This window comes from Seriola lalandi, unplaced genomic scaffold (genome assembly GCF_002814215.2).
Source record: "Seriola lalandi dorsalis isolate HSWRI2012SDOR001 ecotype SW California unplaced genomic scaffold, Sedor1 jcf7180002054553, whole genome shotgun sequence".
NCBI lineage: Eukaryota > Metazoa > Chordata > Actinopteri > Carangiformes > Carangidae > Seriola > Seriola lalandi.
Genome location: NW_019525106.1, coordinates 1,551,370 through 1,569,074, shown reverse-complemented (window position 1 = coordinate 1,569,074; position 17,705 = coordinate 1,551,370). Strand labels below are relative to the sequence as shown.

General features: G+C 42.5%; 1 protein-coding gene across 1 annotated transcript; it reads left to right on the top strand.

Annotated features, from left to right (window-relative positions):
• The first annotated feature begins 4,861 nt into the window (after positions 1-4,861).
• Positions 4,862-15,800, top strand: LOC111661774 (immunoglobulin superfamily member 22). The gene is made up of 25 exons (XM_023415438.2): positions 4,862-5,089; positions 5,459-5,593; positions 6,229-6,365; positions 7,413-7,512; positions 7,633-7,669; positions 7,994-8,165; positions 8,449-8,562; positions 8,685-8,847; positions 9,374-9,486; positions 9,751-9,913; positions 10,693-10,977; positions 11,078-11,202; positions 11,433-11,574; positions 11,897-12,104; positions 12,184-12,272; positions 12,356-12,658; positions 12,914-13,087; positions 13,270-13,398; positions 13,504-13,800; positions 13,885-13,973; positions 14,091-14,283; positions 14,497-14,799; positions 14,895-15,043; positions 15,164-15,344; positions 15,471-15,800. Exons 1-25 carry the CDS (start codon positions 4,906-4,908, stop codon positions 15,536-15,538), a joined length of 4,053 nt encoding a protein of 1,350 aa, XP_023271206.1. The 5' UTR covers positions 4,862-4,905; the 3' UTR covers positions 15,539-15,800.
• The last annotated feature ends 1,905 nt before the right edge of the window (positions 15,801-17,705 follow it).

Sequence of the window (17,705 nt, the reverse complement as noted above, 5' to 3'; positions counted from 1 at the left end):
TGCTGTAGTGAATTACACAGTAAGCTACATTCCCATGTGAACAGGTGAAGTGCCCAAACACAGCAACAGTAAAAATAGCTCTGCTGCTAGTGTTATATCAGCTGTAACCATGTGAAACAACTTCAGTTTTCTTACTTTTAAAGTTCTGAGTATACTGTCACCAGGAAGTGTGCAGTATCAAAAGACATCACATGAATGATTTTTGTTGACAATCCTCTGGCCTCTTTCTTAAAGCTGAGATTGCATTCATCGTGAAGCAACTGAAGAAGCTCAAAGAACTGAGACCAAAGTGACTATTGTAGCTTTTGTGTCTGTCATCAAGTGAATATCCATGTTTGGCCTCGTTCTCAGATTCAGTGCTGACAGAAAAAAAAAAAAAACAGCAGTTGCGTCAAAATAAAATTCAACCAACTCATTCATTATGTTTTGTGCTGCGAGTATAAATGTGCTAAGAGAGAAATCTAGGTCATTTCTCCATCATTAGTATGCCAGCCAGGTGTAGCGCAAAGAGGATTAGAGAGAACTAATGCCAATGGGGCTCTCTATGTCTACCTCCCTTTCTTTCTCCATATCCCCCTCTCTCTCAAACCAAACAATCACACTTAAGTGCTCCTGCTGTCACCTCAAAGAGCATATCCATGACAGGTAGTCTGGACTCGTAATAAAACATTCATGTATTACGCAGCTCTGATAATGAGCTTGTTTCAAGCCCATCAAACAAGAAATATTCCCCAAATTTAAATTCTGATGTTGTGTGAGATCATAAAAGTGAGGGTCAGCTAATCAGTCAACAGGTCCTGTACTCAGGTGTTTGAAGTATTTTCCCTGTGACTGCTCCTCCCAGAGAACATTGTTTTTGAGGCAGAGAATAATGTTGAATTAATCTTATTTCCAAATATGAGCAGGGGGAACTTATCTAATTTACAGTTATCCAGTCAGAGTGACTTATTTATTAATTGGCAATTATTTCCTTGCTCTTCAATTGTTCTTTCATTACTTCTCCGTTTTCCGAGGTGTTATCAAACTAAAAAATAAAGCGCAAAAACAAATTTGATGAGATTACTTGAAAAAGTCTAACTTGAACAAGACAAACTGACAATATGTCTGGCAAGCGAGGATTCACTGTGACCTGTGTGTGGATTCTGGAAAACAACCCCTGACATGAGTAAGTGTTAAATGCAAAGTTGCCTGGAGAATACAAGGATAGAAAATTTTATCTGACAAAAAAACATTTCAACACTTACACAAAGCATTTGTTGCCACTCCAGCAACTCCATTCATTGTGCAGAGGTGGTAAAAATAAAATCTGCACTACATTTAATTTTCTTTTTTAAACCACCACTTGAATATTAGATGACCTTGGTTATCAATACAATTCAAATATAAACAAAATAACCAAGAAAAACACCATATCAAAAAGAATAAGCCTTAATAAATGAAATGACAAATAAAACATACCAGTTTGTAGCTTGTCCAAGCTTCATTGTGTTTTACAGTCATGTCAAACTGTTTTGTGCTCAGCTGTTGGGGAGCAAAGAAAGAATCTTTTCTCCCTGTTAGGATTTTGCAGACTGTCTTTTGAGGCTTGCCATCTTCTCTCTTGGCCACAAATGACACAGTGCCATGGTCCCTTTCTGCATTGAAGACATTGGAAGACGCAGTTTTAGCTTTCAAATTCACAGCAATCCATTTTCAGTATGGCAGCAAATGAGAAGCAGAACACTAGTCTATACATTAAGACTACTAACAGCTAATTTGCTAGCATGTCAAGAATGTTCTCCACCAGGAGGGTTTTTGTTGCAGCATCATAGTGGATCCTAACTTACTGACAATATGAAATTAGCTGTATTTACCCTGCTTGGAAGGGTCTGAGAAATAGGTCAGAGAAGTACTTTGTCATCACATTGCAGCTGCTTTGTCATAGGCTGTTTATGATTATATAGGCTACAGTGTAACTGAGTGGACTTGAAAGCTAATAGTCTTCCTTTGCCCAGTAGTTTTTCTTTTAAACTAAGAATACTTAAACTTACCGTGTAGGCTTGTGCTTCAGCGAACAGAAGTCCTTACAGTATCTTTCTTGTTTAACTGAAGCTGTCAAATAAATGTAGAGGAGTAGAAGGTATAATATTTCCCTCTGAAATGTAGTGGAGTGGTAGTAATAGCATAAAATGGAAAAGCTAAAGTAAAGTACAAGTAACCCTAACCTCAAATTTGTACTGTAAACGTACTTAATTACTTTCCACCACTAATACAACTGCTCAGCCTTCAACACACAGATTTGGATATTGTTCAATTATCCATCCAGGTAAAACTCCTGAATTGAAAACAAAGCCTAATTAATAATGATGTCAAATCGTATGTTTATAACAACTTATTATCCATTGTCTCACTGCTCATGACTGAGTACCAGTGAAATGACCAATGGGTTTGGTCAAATGAGGTAATATGACATTTTATTTTAGTAACAAAATGCCAAGCCAACATTTGGAACGAAAGGCCGCCGAACCAGCTAGCTAGCATTAGCTAGTTAACTTGTAGCTAGTGTAACTTGAGGCTAAAGTTAGAAACTAGGTAACGTTATGGTTCATCTGTTGATACTTGACACAATATAATTCCGAAACTCTGAAGCGGAGCAAGCTAGATAGTTAGCTATTGTTATATTAATGTGCAGTGTCTGCGCGACGCACGGAGACGTGAGACTTGAAGTTGGGAGCCATTGTTGGGGGAGGTGTTCAAGTTTAAGAAATGGTACGGTCCACTTTAGGGGTGTCTGAAAACGTATTACAAGATTCTTCCAGGTACGAATATGAATGTGGGAAATATATAATAATATTTATAATTACAGGTAAGTAGGATAAATGTTTCAAATCCACCCAACCCCACTCGAACTGTTGCTTTTAACCTCTTTTGAGGGGGTCCAAGTCTTAATCATTGGGGTCACCCCAGCCAAGCTCACAACAGATTGTATGAGCCCTAAAGCATCATGAAGGGCACTGAAGAGGCAAGACATACACACAAGGTCACACACCAGCACAGAATAATAATGTGTAACATATGTATTGTTGTTTAATGTTTTTGTCAAAATGCATAAGGCGTGTTGCATACCTGCATCTTCTTTTTTAAATTATGCAGTAAGACCTCTGACAGAGATACAGACAAGATGTGCCTCAGAGGCAGCGCCTGCTAGAAACTCTCAATCAACACATGCTCTTTGGAGAATGTTAACATTCAAAAATACTTGCCTGAGATGACCCACGATGGACCTTCAAACTTAACCGACCTGTGGGAAATAGCATGATGTATTCATCCAGCCCAGTACAGGACCAGCCACCCCAGAACATATCAGAGCCTTATTTGTCCAGAGACAAGACACAGCAGGTGTTTAAGCTGAATGCCCCAGCCTTGGCTCATCCACCAAAAAGGATCCAAGAAAACAGGGGAGACTGAGCTGGCAGGGTCCTGCAGAGAAGGAGGCAACGTGTGGATTAAGAACATCATAAGAGGAGACATTTGGGCTGGAAGCAGTTGAACCAGAAACCTGGGGCGCAGACTAAATCTGTGAGAAAGTAAAGGCTTTGCTGTAACAAGTAAGTTTGGTTGGCTGTGTGTCTACATTTTTCTGAAATAATAGAGCCAAGAGGGGAGTAAAAAAAAAAAAATCCCTTTGCAATTTGCTATGCTGGATGCTGTGAGAGTGAGAGAGAGAGAGAGAAAGAGAGAGATCAAGGACACTGAACAAAGAGGTAGAGAGGTAGGGAGAGAAAAGAACATGTTCTTGTGTTCCACTTGCAGTGATACAGCAACCTGTTCAGCACTTTGTAGCTTCAAGTCACTCGCTACTCCTTTAGACTGTAGAGTTATACCATCAAAGAGTTTGCTGTGGTCGCTTAAAAACAGCTTCCTTTGCTAAGTATCAAAGCTTACAGAGCTAATTAGTTCACCCACCCCAACATGTAGTGTATTACCTGCAGGAAGCAAAATTCACATAAATACTTATTGGATTTACATGTTTTTTTTAGAGTCTAATCTTGTAATTAATTGTTCCTTTCGCTTATAAAGTGACGTTTCCATGCTAAAGCTAGGCTGTCATTGCAAAAAAAAAAACAATTCTGCGTTTTATACAGGCTTGTAAATAAAGACGACATGTCCAATCTTCTTCCTACAGCCACTGGAAATGTGTATTTGTTATGTGCAGGTGAAGATATACTCCAATCCACAGCTTGCACACATGCAGAGAAAAAGAAATGGGGCTTGGCCATGAGAGAGCAAATCCAAATTCAAAGTAAGAGAGGAAGAGCACAGTTCATCAGTGGTACAAACACAGTGCTTTATCTCACACAGCAGGTGTGTGGATTACCTTTTTAATTGGATCTTTGTATGAGACTGGCAAAGGCAAAGGACTATTGTAGTCACTTTTGAAAGGAGGATGATAGAGCAAGGAGAGGGCAGGGGACGAGCAGAGGAAGGGAGATGACTATCAATCATTTTTTCTGCGTGCTCTTGCTACACAAACCTAATTACCACTGAGACAGAGTGAAAAGGTGTGTGCGACACACGCACTTGCACGCATACACTCACGCACGTGCAAGGACACAAACACAAGCCCAAGTGTGCTGACGTCTGAACATCATATTTGAATATATTGAATTGAGAACTCTGTAGGATATTAGCTAGTCTGTGAATTTAGACAGGATGGCTAGGTGTCCTCTGTCCCTCTGGTGCCTCTCATTGACAGGAGGCAATATGTCAGGACTAAAACCTGTCAATCACAACAATACCCAGCACAATTAGGAGTCAAATAAGTATTGTCTGCCACTTGTAAAACGATCCTTTCACATCTCTATTTGTGTCTATCAACAGCCAAACACAGATCGGCACCACCTTCACCTCAGCAACGTCACCATCATGGCATCAGAGCTCCTCCAGGCCACTGGGGGCAGAATGGAGCAGATGGAACAGCAGATGAGGCAGATGTCAGAGATGCAGATGTCCTCCTCATCCTCCTTCTCCAGCTCTTCCACCTTTAGCTCCTCCACAAGCTCCACCAAGATGCGTAAAGTATCCCAGGGCTTGTCAAGGACCACGGAAGGTATGAATTATTTAACAAGATCATCATCTCCCCATCTGCCATGCTTTGTAATGTAGCATTTTTAATTATGAGAAGATTAGAGTTATCATTACAGTGAACAGGAGTAACATAATTGATGAACATAATTAAAAGAGTAGCTTTAAGTGACATGTCTTACCTGGCACATTGTGTAAATGTGTTTTTTCTCCTTAAACCTCAGCGAGCACTGTAGACTAAATTTTTGCAGATCAATAATAAGCTAATTAACTACATTATTCAGTTCTATAGTGCAACAAAAACCATAACATCAGATTTGCATGCAAGGCTGCTGTAGTGTAAATTGCCTGTTGGCACATGCTTATGATGTGATTGTCCTTTATACACCCTCAGAGCATGCTGGGGCTCAGCGTAAGACCTCAGCTGTGGTGGAGTCCTTCAGCCAGGTACAGAAATCCCCCCAGATCCCCAAGGGAGAGTCTGTCCCAGATTTCGAGGAGAAGCTGCGCCCCATCACTGCCCAAGAGGGTGAGGTGAAATGCTTGCTTTCCTCTCACAGCACCTTGAAAATTCAAGAAACCCCCTTTGCGTCCCCTAATGTCTCTCTTCACATTGCATTACAAACAACTGTGAGCCCTTGAGACTAAAAGAGAGCTACGTGCAAGCTAATTTTAGATCCCTGACCATAGTTTGCCTAGAAACTCCAGATGATAGAAACTGAACTCCACTGGGAAGTAAAAGTTTGCCGCGATGTGTAAACTTTAACAATTTGTCTGTCTGGGTGAAGGTACTGTAAATCCACTCTGATGAAAGTCCTAACAAAGACACACACAGCACAAAGATGCAAGCCTAACCCTATTCACCCTGGCTATACCTGTGAATTATAGATTAACAGGCTTGTGTAAGATAGCCTGTCACAAAATGCAGAACACTGCAGAGCAGCCATAGCATTAGCATTCATGTGCTGACCTTGGCTGGCTGGCCTCAGAAGGAAAACAGGAAGAGGCGAGAGAGCCAGAGAGTCTGATGTAGATTAAACATTCATTGTCATTGCTCCACTGTGCTTTAAAAATCTTATTTCTTAGTAGATACTTGGAATTCTGCTAATAATTCTGAAAATGATAATGTGTATTAACCTGATCTGCCTCTATTGTCATCCATAGGTGACAATGCAGTGTTCAAGGCCAAGGTGATAGGGAGTCCCCAACCCAGTGTTTCCTGGGAACGAGCCAGCGGGTGCCCAATGTCTGATGCTACTAAATCTTTCCATGACAACATCAACAATCAGCATATACTCAAGGTTTGACCATATAACTACAGAGCTCATAGTGTTCCTCGCTCGTCAAAGTAACTGACAGTTTTTGCTTTTGCCTGTGATTAAAGAAAACAATGGTCCTGGTACTAAAATTAGGGTTTTTGTTATCAAGTCTCTTTGATTTTCTGTGAGATATATCAGAAGGTCAAACCATTTTATTTGCCTTCATTGTGTTGTTTGATATAACTGCACAATGGCTAATTCTCAGGCTACTATTTTATTATTATTTCCATTATTTGGAAATTGAATCAACTCTGTGTTTGTATTACTTCAGTCAAATAACACTATAAATATATGTAGCTTTGCCTGTATCAGTACACCCTGTTTTTTTCTTGTTGTTTCACTTGTCTTATCTTTATTGAAAAATCCATCATATCTATGCACAGATGCCATTATTCTTGGAGCACCGGTATCTGCAAGCATCCCTTTCGATGCATCCACTTGCATTTAAATCCAAATGTATTTCCCAAGACACATTATATCATCAAAATGCATAGCTGTCAAAAGGGAAATGTGACCATAAGATACTCTTGCAGAGTAGAGCGGCTGCACAGGCTATCACTAAGCCGAGGGGCTGTGGCTTCTTGGTGCTGTCTACTCAGACAACATGCCATGCATCATGAGGAAAAGTAGGTAGAAAGCAAAAAAAAAAACAAAAAAAAACTCCCTGATCCTTTTATCTATAACCACTCTGGAGTGGATTTAGCGCTTTCTCTATACCAGCCGGAGAGCTTAAGTGAAGCTTAAATAGCTATTATAAAGCAATTAACTTGTGGGTGCTGACATATGCATCTCCCCTTGCCATCTGTTTCTCTGGTGAGGGATGACTGTTAAGTTGCAGTGCTACATGTTTACTGTGTATTTCTAGCTTGACACTGCCTCCTTTTGCTTAAATTAAGAACTGCACTGGGATTTAAAGTGACCAGACAGTGGAATGACAGCATGACAGTTTTAGATTCGTCTTATAGCAGGCATCAAGCAAGCCATTGTATTTCCTCTCGTGTAGCCTGTAATGCATTTCCCCCACTTCAGATCAAAAACTTGGCCTTGGAGGATGCTGACGTCTACAAGTGCATTGCTTCCAATAAGCACGGAGATGCCACTTACTCAATATCTCTCATCGTTACAGAGAGTGAGTTTAGCCATTTCATATGATACATTTTGTGAATTTTTCTAGTCTTGATAGTTATTTAGTTTATGGACTGTTTTCACCCAGCGGCTCAGGTGAAAGTTTCTCTATCTTTGTTTCTAGATCCAGCGTTGGACTTCAAAAAGATGCTGAAGAAACGGTAGGAACACAGGCCATTTGTCAAAGACTAACCATGAAACTCCTAAAACCTTTCAAGGTGTGATGGAGCTTTCTTTGATCCACCCCCAGACCCTTTTTTTTTTTTTTTTGCATGAATCCAGAAATATCTACAGGACGAGATTTAAAGAGCTCAAAAATGCACCAGTGTTGCCGCAGGGGCAGAGGAAGAAGCTTTTGAGCTGTCATCACACATATGCATACACTGTCAGACATACATGCACACAAGCCTGGCACACACTTTTATATGTGCATGTAAACACTCATACACACCTATTTCCCATCTGATATATTTCTCCCTGTGCAGCAGTGTGGAGAAAAGAGAGGAGAAGAAGCCACCTACAGAGGAGGAGATGTTAAAGATCCTGGCTGGAGCTGACAAGAAGGACTACGAGAGGATCTGTGCCGAGTACGGCTTCACCGACTTCAGAGGCATTCTTAAGAAGCTGAAGGAGATGAAGAAGAAAGTGGAGGTGGAGGTGGGCCTGTCACACAGAGAGCTTGTTCATATACCACAGGATCACATAAGGAAGAAAAAGGTGATATGATATGAAAAACAGCTTAAAATAGCGCAGAATGGAAAAGAGAACAAAAAAGTTAAATGTCCCACAACACAGCCACAGCACCAAAGGTATGTCGCATAACAACACTCAAGTCGGCTCATGTGAAGATGGGAAAATGTTTTGCAGTGTCATATTGTCAGTTTTTGCGGTTGGATTATATGTGAATTAATGTTTGTGCATTTTGATTTTTTTTTACCAGATGGTTCGTGTGTTGAAGCCCCTGGAGGACATCACTGCCAAAGCTGACACCAACGTTGTCTTCGAAACAATCCTGGAACTGAAGGATCCAAACATCAGGATGCAATGGTTTCTGGTAAACTCTGTCTGCCTGTGTGTTGTGTGAATGTGTCAAAGTTTGCATATATACGGCTTCTTCCATTACATAAACCACCTGTGAGTTCTCCCCCTCATCCAGCAGTTTTATTTACGATTCAGGGCGCGGAGCTGTTGCGGATCCAGTACTCTCATGGGAAATATGAAGTGAAACAGATGGGAACCAAGCACATGCTGTGCATCTCTAGCGTGAGCCTCAGTGACATGGGCACCTATACGCTGCAGGTTGGAGACAAGAGACTGTCAGCCAGGCTTAACGTCAAAGGCAAGTGCAGAATGGGACTAAGTCCTTCCCACTGCTCATAACTTGGAGAGGCAATGTCATCCTTGATAGGATTTACCCACTCTCAGTGTCACTTTTTATTCTCTCTCTTTTCTTTTTGCCATTTGCATCTCTCAACACCTGCGCCATGTGGTGTTCTGTCATTGAAGTGATTTGGACTTAGACTGTTTAACAGAAAGGAACAAGTTTTATAGGAGCATAATAACCTGCATGTCTGTGTGATTGTTATTGCTTCCATTCAGTCCCACTTCCCTATCCTGTTTGTCATCTCTCATTTAATCTACAGGGCACAAACGGACAAAATGATGACTTTGGAGCTTTCTTAGTAGTCGTATACAGTATATATTTCTGAACTCCCACATATCAAAGACTCGATTGCCAGCCATCATATAAATGCGGTTATTTTTCACCGAATCATTGTCAGGGAGGTGTTTAAATGATTTAGTCTATATACTTTAAGTTAAATAACAGCCTTTTGCTCTCTCTTGCTCTCTTATCTCCCTTTCAGATGAACCTCTGACGTTCCTGTCTGACTTCAAGCCGAAAAAAGTGACAGAGCGCCAGACTGCCGTGTTTGAGGTCCGTCTCTCCAAGAAGACGGACGCACCACTCATCTGGAAGGTTTGTATCAGACTAAAAAAAAACACATTGATGGACTTAATTACATGTTTACAGAATTATATAACATTCCATCTAGAAGCTGATATTAAGAAATGCCTTTCTAGGAAAGTTTCTAGGAGTTATGGCATCTACAGTAGGTAACTTAGATGAAAGGAACAAAAAAGAATTGACTAATATTCTTGGGAGATATGAACACCAGGGCATAAGATGTGATTCAAGAGTAATATGGAAATTGTTTTCCCACAAGTCTCTGTGTATTTCCAGGTAAAGGGAAAGGAAGTTAAAAGAGATGAAAAGTTTGATGTGTCCTTGTCTGAGGATGGTCTGACCTATACCTTGAAGATTAAGGATGTGAAAGTCAGTGACACTGGAGACTACACCATCAGCATTGGAGACCTCACTGCCACCGTGCCGCTTTTCATTGAACGTACGGACAACCGTTGGGTTTTACCATCATTAAAAAAAAAAACTTTTTTCGTGTTCTTTTTTTGTTTTGTTTTGTTTTGTTTCTCCCAGAAGGTTTTTGTCTTCCTGTTTTAGTGGAGCTAGCATTTCTAAGGAAACAAACTTCCCCCCTTCACACTGCCTTCTTTTCCCCTCCCCTGAGATTAGAGGCTTCGTTCCTTCATGTCTGTGCTAAAAAACATCATCTTCCCTCTACCAAATGAAGACGTATGTGTAGCATATTAAATCCTCCCTCCTAGTGCTGACTTGAAAGTAATCCAACCAAATCCCTCCTCACAACAAGCTCATTTATTACTGCTCTGTCTAACAAGATGCTTACTTGCCCAAGGTACAAGCTGGGGCATGTAAATATCTTCATGAGGACATGTGGCTGTCCTCTGGGGTTGCAGGAACAGAAGCATAGTCACTGAGGTTGTGTTAATTACAGTTAGTTATGAGTAGACTATCTTTTTGGCTCTTTAAGTATAATGCTATAACGAAGGTCTACTATATACGGAGGGAGTACGAAGTACGAAGAACAAACCTAATAGGCCTACTGTAAGTGGGCTCACAATTACTGTCTGTTCATATTCCCACCTTATAATTATGTTTTTTCCATTTTAAATGTGATTAAGCTAATTTTGCATGTGTTTATAGTATTTGCTATAATATAATATCTGTATACGTATAATACATTATGCTAGCAAAGGCCAAATAAACCTTCAAGTGACCTTGGCCTCTTGTTGTTCGCTCTTTATCCAGGGATTCCCATCAAGTTTACCAGCCACTTGAAAAACGTCCGCGTGCAGGAGAGAGGCAAGGCCCGTCTGGAGTGTGAGATGAGCTCAAAGGACGTGCACGTTCGCTGGCTGAAGGATGGGTGTGATATCACGGCGAGCCGTCGCTACATCTTCATGCGTGAGGGGAGGAGGGCAGAGGTTATCATCGAGGACTGTGAGCTGACAGACGAGGGAGTGTACTCTGCCGTCTGCACTCAGGACAACGACACACACGAATATGTCACGTCTGCCAATCTAACCGTGGATGGTAATGATATCTGTCTCTGTGGAGTTATTCTTATTGTCAGTCAACTTGTAACATTGGAGCATTACTGACTGATGAAGCTCTGCTCTTTTTGTGTTACCAGAGCGCTTTGCCTCAGTGAAGAGTGGTATGTCAGACGCACAGTGTCCTACGGGCTCCCCTGCAGAGCTGTGTGTTGTTCTCGATGATGAGAAGGTGGATGGAGTGTGGCTGAAGGATGGGGTGGAGGTAAGAGATGATATTAGAGGGGATGAAAGTGTCAAAGTCTTTAAATGCTGCATCCTTCTGTCAGTCACAGTAGTATGAGTTTGGTCCTCCCTTTTTTATACCTTAATGCCAAAGTGTAAGTGGGTTTTTCGAATAATAAACAACCTGAAGGGCATAATGATCTACTTCATTACCACCAATGATTGATTGATTGTTGGCGCATAATAAAAACCAATGTTGTGTTTTGACAGATTTCAGAGCTGGGTAGGATTCAGGTGCTCAAACAGGGAGCCGTCCACAAGCTCATCTTCTCTGGTGTGACTGACGCCCATGAGGGCAAGTACACCTTCAGAGCCAAGGGGGCTGAGAGTGAGGCTGTGCTCACTATTGCAGGTCAGTGTGTGTGTGTGTGTGTGTGTGTGTGTGTATGTGTGTGTGTATGTGTGTGTGTATGTGTGTATGTGTATTCACAGGTGGGGGCAGATACTTACTGGAACAAGCTTCCTGTCACTATCAAACACCATGTAAATATTTAAATCCAGTCAGTTTCATTATGCTGAAGATCAGCTGGTTGTCCTGTTTGCCACAGAGTCTTTTTTGATACTAGCACTAGGAGTCACCAGAGCCAGCTACCAAACCTGTATCCAAAATGAATTAAAACCACACTAGAAAATCAATAGAACAGACTCAAGTGTATGTGAACTCTGTCTCCTAGACCCTCCAGAGATTGATTCCTCTGTGTTGGACTTGGTGGGGGCCCAACCTGTGACTGTGAAGGCAGGTCAGACAGCCACCATAAAGATCCCCTTCAAAGGCAAACCACTTCCCAAGGTCACCTGGTACAAAGATGGTGTGGAGGTCACGGAGGATGAGAGAACCAAGGTGGAGAGGACGGCTGACAGCACCTCCCTGGTGCTCAGCAGGTGGGTGAGCAGGTTCATATCAAACAAATGAAAATACAGATACACAATTCTAAAAAACCTCTTCTCACTTCACCCCCAGATGTGTGCGAGAAGACAGCGGTGCGATTATGGTCCGTATGAAGAGTGACTGTGGCACTGCTGTCGCCAACCTGCATCTGAACGTGATCGGTGGGTGATGACAAATATTTGGAAAGAAAAGTTAAAGCAGTTTTATTTGAGGTAGTTAACCCATTGTGTACCACATTCTCTAGACCATCCAAAGCCTCCCCAAGGCAAAGTAGAGTTCCTCGAGCTATCAGGAAAGTGTATCAAGATGAAGTGGAAGGCTCCCCGGGACAACGGGGGCAAGCAGGTGACTAGCTTTGTGATCGAGCGGCGCGTGGCAGGTAAGAAGACCTGGAACAGGGCTGGCGAGGTGGAAAGCAGCGCCACCGTCTTCAGCGATGACAAAGTGGAGGAGGGCCAGGCGTACCAGTATCGCATCAGAGCTGCCAACGCCGAGGGAATGAGTGAACCTCTTGAGACAGAGGAGGTGCGTGCTGGAGAACCCATAGGTGAGGGCTAATTTAAACTATAAATTATCATCATCAATGTCATTGTCAAAATCACCCGCCTCAGATCACCCAGAGGCAAGTGTAAAAGAGAGAGAGAGAAGGGGTTCGCAGGTGAGACTTGAGTAATCACCATCACTGTTTTCACCGTTCACCTCCGTGTAATTATCATCAGCCGTTAAAATGATCAAACACATATTCTGTTCTTCAATTCTGGCATTTATGAACACTTATCCTGATTTAAATCCACCCACCCAGAGCCTCCGGGCACAGCATCCCAGCCCCAAGTGTCTAATGTAACTAAGAACACCATGACAGTGAGTTGGACACCTCCAGCCCATGATGGAGGAGCCGCAGTTCTGGGCTACATTCTGGAGCGGAGGAAGAAAAGCAGCAATATGTGGTTGCAGGTCAATAAGGAGCTGCTCACAGGTCAGACTCGGGGCAGTTTATCAAGCTTTCATGTTTTGTTGTCATAACCAGCTGCTATACCTTGTGTGGAATACGTGTTCAGTGAAATCATTAAACCTGTATGGTTTTCATTTCCGTATTGACCACACATACTCTTCTGTTTGTGTCAATATACTTATATGTATCTATATTATTGTTTTCAGATTCAAAATTCACTGTGGATGGGCTGGTTGATGATGTGGAGTATGAATTCAGAGTGACCAGTGTAAACAGGGCCGGAGCAGGCAGTCCCAGCACCGTTTCTAACGCGGTGCTGGCCAAAGACCCAATACGTGAGTCCTTCACCGCTTCCTTCACTTTCTTTTCCTCCTTCCTTTTTTCATTCATATTATTTGGACTATCCAATGCAATTAAAAAGCCTGTCTTTCCCCCTGTAGGTGCTCCTGGCCTGGTGAGGAACCTGTGTGTGTCTGATTCCACAAACTCCTCTATTTCTCTGAGGTGGACGCCTCCAGAGCAGGGAGATGATCCCTCTGGGTACGTCCTAGAGGTGCGCTCAGAAGATGCTAAAGAGTGGATGAAAGCCACTAAGATCCCCATTGCTGGTACCGCCTTCACCATGGGAGGACTTCAGGAGCGGATGAAGTACCACTTCCGAATCCGGGCCGTCAATGAAGGAGGGGTGGGGGAGACCATTGAGCTGTCGGAGGGTGTATTGGCCATGCCTCCACCTGGTAATATGACTGCATTCTCCTGTAGTACCCTTTACCCCCTTTTCTTTCTTTACTTTTCTATTGTTTTTATTTCTTCCCATTCAGTGGCACCCAGGTTCGATCTCCAGGGAAAGTTGAAGAACCAGAAGGTGGTCCGAGCTGGAACGTCACTTTGTCTTCACCTCAGCTTCACTGTAAGACTCTGATCATTTACGCAGTATTTAGTAATATCACTTTGAGCCACAAGACTAACATGAGCGCCAAATTAGTCCTATCAAACAAATTCTTAGTGTCTCCCTCAAACCTCAAAGGCCTCACCCCCCCCAGTGGTAACCTGGTTGAAGGATGGCATCCTCACCACAGGAAAGGAAGTCATCACCAAGAACAATTACAGCTCCCAGTTCCTAATTTCCTCCTCTCAGCGATCTGACTCTGGTATCTACCGTGCCCACCTGAAGAACGACTATGGAGAGGCTCACTATGATGTTAATGTGAGGGTTACAGGTAAGCGATGGAAGGATTGATCATTTATTCCTCCATTCCTTTATTCTGTGCTTTCTCCTATGGTTATTTACTGTATTTTGCCAAACATTTCTGTAGCTGCTTTGATGGCTTTGTGGAAACTTCCAGATCTCAGATCAGATATGGAGAAACTTGATGGTGATCGCCATTCATTCTCCTTTTCGTCCTCCATCTGTGCTCACCTCTTTTCATCAGACTTTCCTCGACCCCCAAAGAACCTACGCCTGGAAGAGGAGGTCCCGGGCACAGTGACCCTGCAGTGGGATCACTCTCCAGACCTAGCTGACAACGATGAGGGAGCACATTATGTCATCCTCAAACGAGACACCAGCACTGCCTCCTGGTTCACTGTGGCCGAGCGGGTGTTCAGCAGCAAGTACACTGTCACTGGACTGCTTCCTGGGAGGAAATACTACTTCAGGGTCATTGCGCAAAACTCTATTGGGGACAGCGATCCCCTGGACTCGAAGGAACCTCTCATCATCGCCAAGGAGAAAGGTGAGTGAGCAGACATCACTCATAGCCACGTCAAACGAGTAGTTCTCCTTATTACAAATACAAATGTATGTCTGTATTTATATATTTTTAACAAGAGTGCATCAGCAGCCTTCGTTTGAAAGAGTACGCCACACCACCACGTCAGGTGAAGCCTACTTTCCTGCTGCCACTGAAGGACCACGCTGTTCGCAGAGGACATGACTGCACCATGAGCTGTGCCTATCAGGGCATGCCACCTCCACAGGTACGACAGACTCATCTCAGCATTAGTACCTGACACATTTGTCTGAAATGTCTTCGCCTTTGATTTCATCTCCTGTCCCCCACAAGTAATAATAATAATGGTGGTGATTCCGCTGCATAGGCCTGCTGGTATAAAGGAGGATCAAAGATCTCTGACTCCCCTCGGTTCTGGCACAGCACAGCCAACGGAGTGTGCACCCTGGTCATCCCCACCTGTGGAGCCAAAGACGGTGGAGAATACACACTGGTGCTGGAAAACCCTCTGGGGATGTCCAGGTGCTCCTGCAAGCTGGTGATCTTTGGTAAGTTTTCAGAGAAGGAGGGAGAGAAGGGAGAGGAATTATGGATTTATACAAAAAAAAAAAAAAGGATCTCATGCTTTAGCTGAACAAATACTTGATCTCTCTTCATGTCACTGTGTCTTCTAGATAAGGATGACAAGAGCCTGTTGGAGAGCCTGACCAACCAGGCAAACAAAGAGAAGCTTATTTTGTAAGAAGTCTGCTCGAACTGTTGCCAGGACAGACGCACCTTGATTGGCCACCGACTTTATGCTGCATGTATTGTTGCCACTCACAATCGTTTTACAGTTTTGGAACAACACATAAATGATGATTGACTTGAATTCCAGATTTTTAATTGTTAAAATTATGTTTTTTTTTTTTTTTTTTAAAGCTTTCTGTCACCTTTACTAATTCCCCCGGCTCTGGTAATGCATCAAGTGACCACTAGAGGTCAGACCTGCTCCCATCCTTGTGTAGGCCCTGTCTCTTATACACATCTGGGTGGGGGTGGGGGTGGGTGGGTTACTCATTAGTCAGCTTGGTCAACCAGTGAGATTGTCCTTTCCCTCTGGAGTCACAGCTGTTTTTCTCTGAATAAAAGAATTTGACTTTCATCCTTTCTCCACTTCCCAACTACACTTGTTTCACAGAACTTGCTGAGCAGGGTCACATGCCATGTCAGTCACGCTGAATGGATAGTCTATGTGTCTCCACAGTGCACCACATCCACACAGTCACATAGTCTGAGGGTGGTTTGCTGCCAGTTATGCAAGTGGTCAAAATCTAAATGTCACTCCTCTTGGGAGTGTCCCTGTAGTTTACTTTGTGAATCTGCACACCATGTGATTACAAGGTCAACGTTTATCAGATGACATGCTCTTCTCATTTGCCCTGTTTTGTGTTTTCCACTGTGGATGATAAAAAAAAAAACTCAAACTGTGTCTCAAACAAAAGTAGAAATTATTTCCAGCTTCTATACGAGAATGCTGTCAGAGAGTATTAGTGTGACACATTTTTCCGCATTTGCTCTGTAATCCATAACATTATTGGATTTGAACTGAAACAATGGGGTTAAGGGGCTGACTGTCAGCTTTAAGGGCATTATCATCCACATCAGAGGAGTTGTGTAGGTGCTGTAATCCTTCTCTCAATTTTAGGTCAGTGAATTGGACAAGTTAAAACAAACTAAAAGCCACCTTTAATATTTGGTTGCAAATAATTTGAAGTCTATGATTTTGCAGCTAAGAGATGTCACAAGACACTTATTATTTCTCTTGCTGACACTTTGCCAGGCCTGAACTGCAGCCATTTCCATTTCTTGGTCAGTTGCATTGAGTTTTTTTAAGACCATCGTACTTCTGCGTTTTCATAAACTTGGACGAATATATGTCTAAAAAGGCCCATGAGTCCAACACTGTTCATCCAATATGGTTTGAATACAGATTGTATTTGAACCTTTGAACCTGAAAGTCCATTTTAAGTTCACTGTGACTGTTCATTTCAAATCCAATCTGTAGAGACAAAACAAAAAGTGACCTAGTACTTTGTGTGACCCAGTGTGACAGCATCTGTATAGGCTTTGTCTCTGAGTGCTCTGTTGCTTCTTGAGAGAGTGAGTGTGGTCTGGTGAGGAGCTGCCAAACAGACAGAGAGGGGTGACAACCCCTCTCCATCCTGACGTCACTATGCTGGCTCCCACAAACTCCATTTCTATAGAGCCACCAAGGAACTGGCAGTGTTGGGTTGCCAGGTTCAAATCAATTAAGCATCAACCATACAGTCTGTGGCACGAACAGGCACTAAACCTACGTCACTGGTACCTTCCACCTCTTCACTGCTCAGCTAAGGAACAAAAAGGTGGAAGTAGTTTGACGGGAAAGCCTAAATAGTCAATCTAGGTATTTGACAAACTAAATACTGTGGGACTGCAGGATTTCAGATCAGTTTCCTTGACGTTTTAATGGATTTAAATGACGAAGTCTAAGATATATTCGATGAAATTTTATTGAAGGGGTTTCCAATACGTAACTTGAATATATAAATATATTCAGTGAGTTCATAGAAGTGTTTTTCTTTGCTCTTACTTCTTTCACATTTGTTTGGAGATTCAGTGTCATTTTATGCGATTTTACTAAGCCTGCTTTTAGGCCATTACAGAGACGCCTCATTTTCATAGAAGACTGGAGTTCTTTGATTACAAGACCCTGGCTGCGAGTGAATGAAATGCATTGGGAGAGAGCTGGCGCCATTCCTATAGGAATAAACTATGAGATGTGAGTGTGTGTGTGTGTGTGTGTGTGTGTGTGTGTGTATGTAAAAGAATGGGAGATACAAAAAAAAAAGCAGACAACCAGAGAAGGCAAGAGGAAGGCAGAAAAA

Bases quoted from the DNA above. Each gene is read 5' to 3' on its own strand.
- LOC111661774 (XM_023415438.2), top strand. From the start codon at position 4,906: ATGGCATCAGAGCTCCTCCAGGCCACTGGGGGCAGAATGGAGCAGATG. The intron at 8,166-8,448 runs GTGGGCCTGTCA...TTTTTTTACCAG, and splicing joins AGAAGAAAGTGGAGGTGGAG to ATGGTTCGTGTGTTGAAGCC. The intron at 10,978-11,077 runs GTAATGATATCT...TTGTGTTACCAG, and splicing joins TGCCAATCTAACCGTGGATG to AGCGCTTTGCCTCAGTGAAG.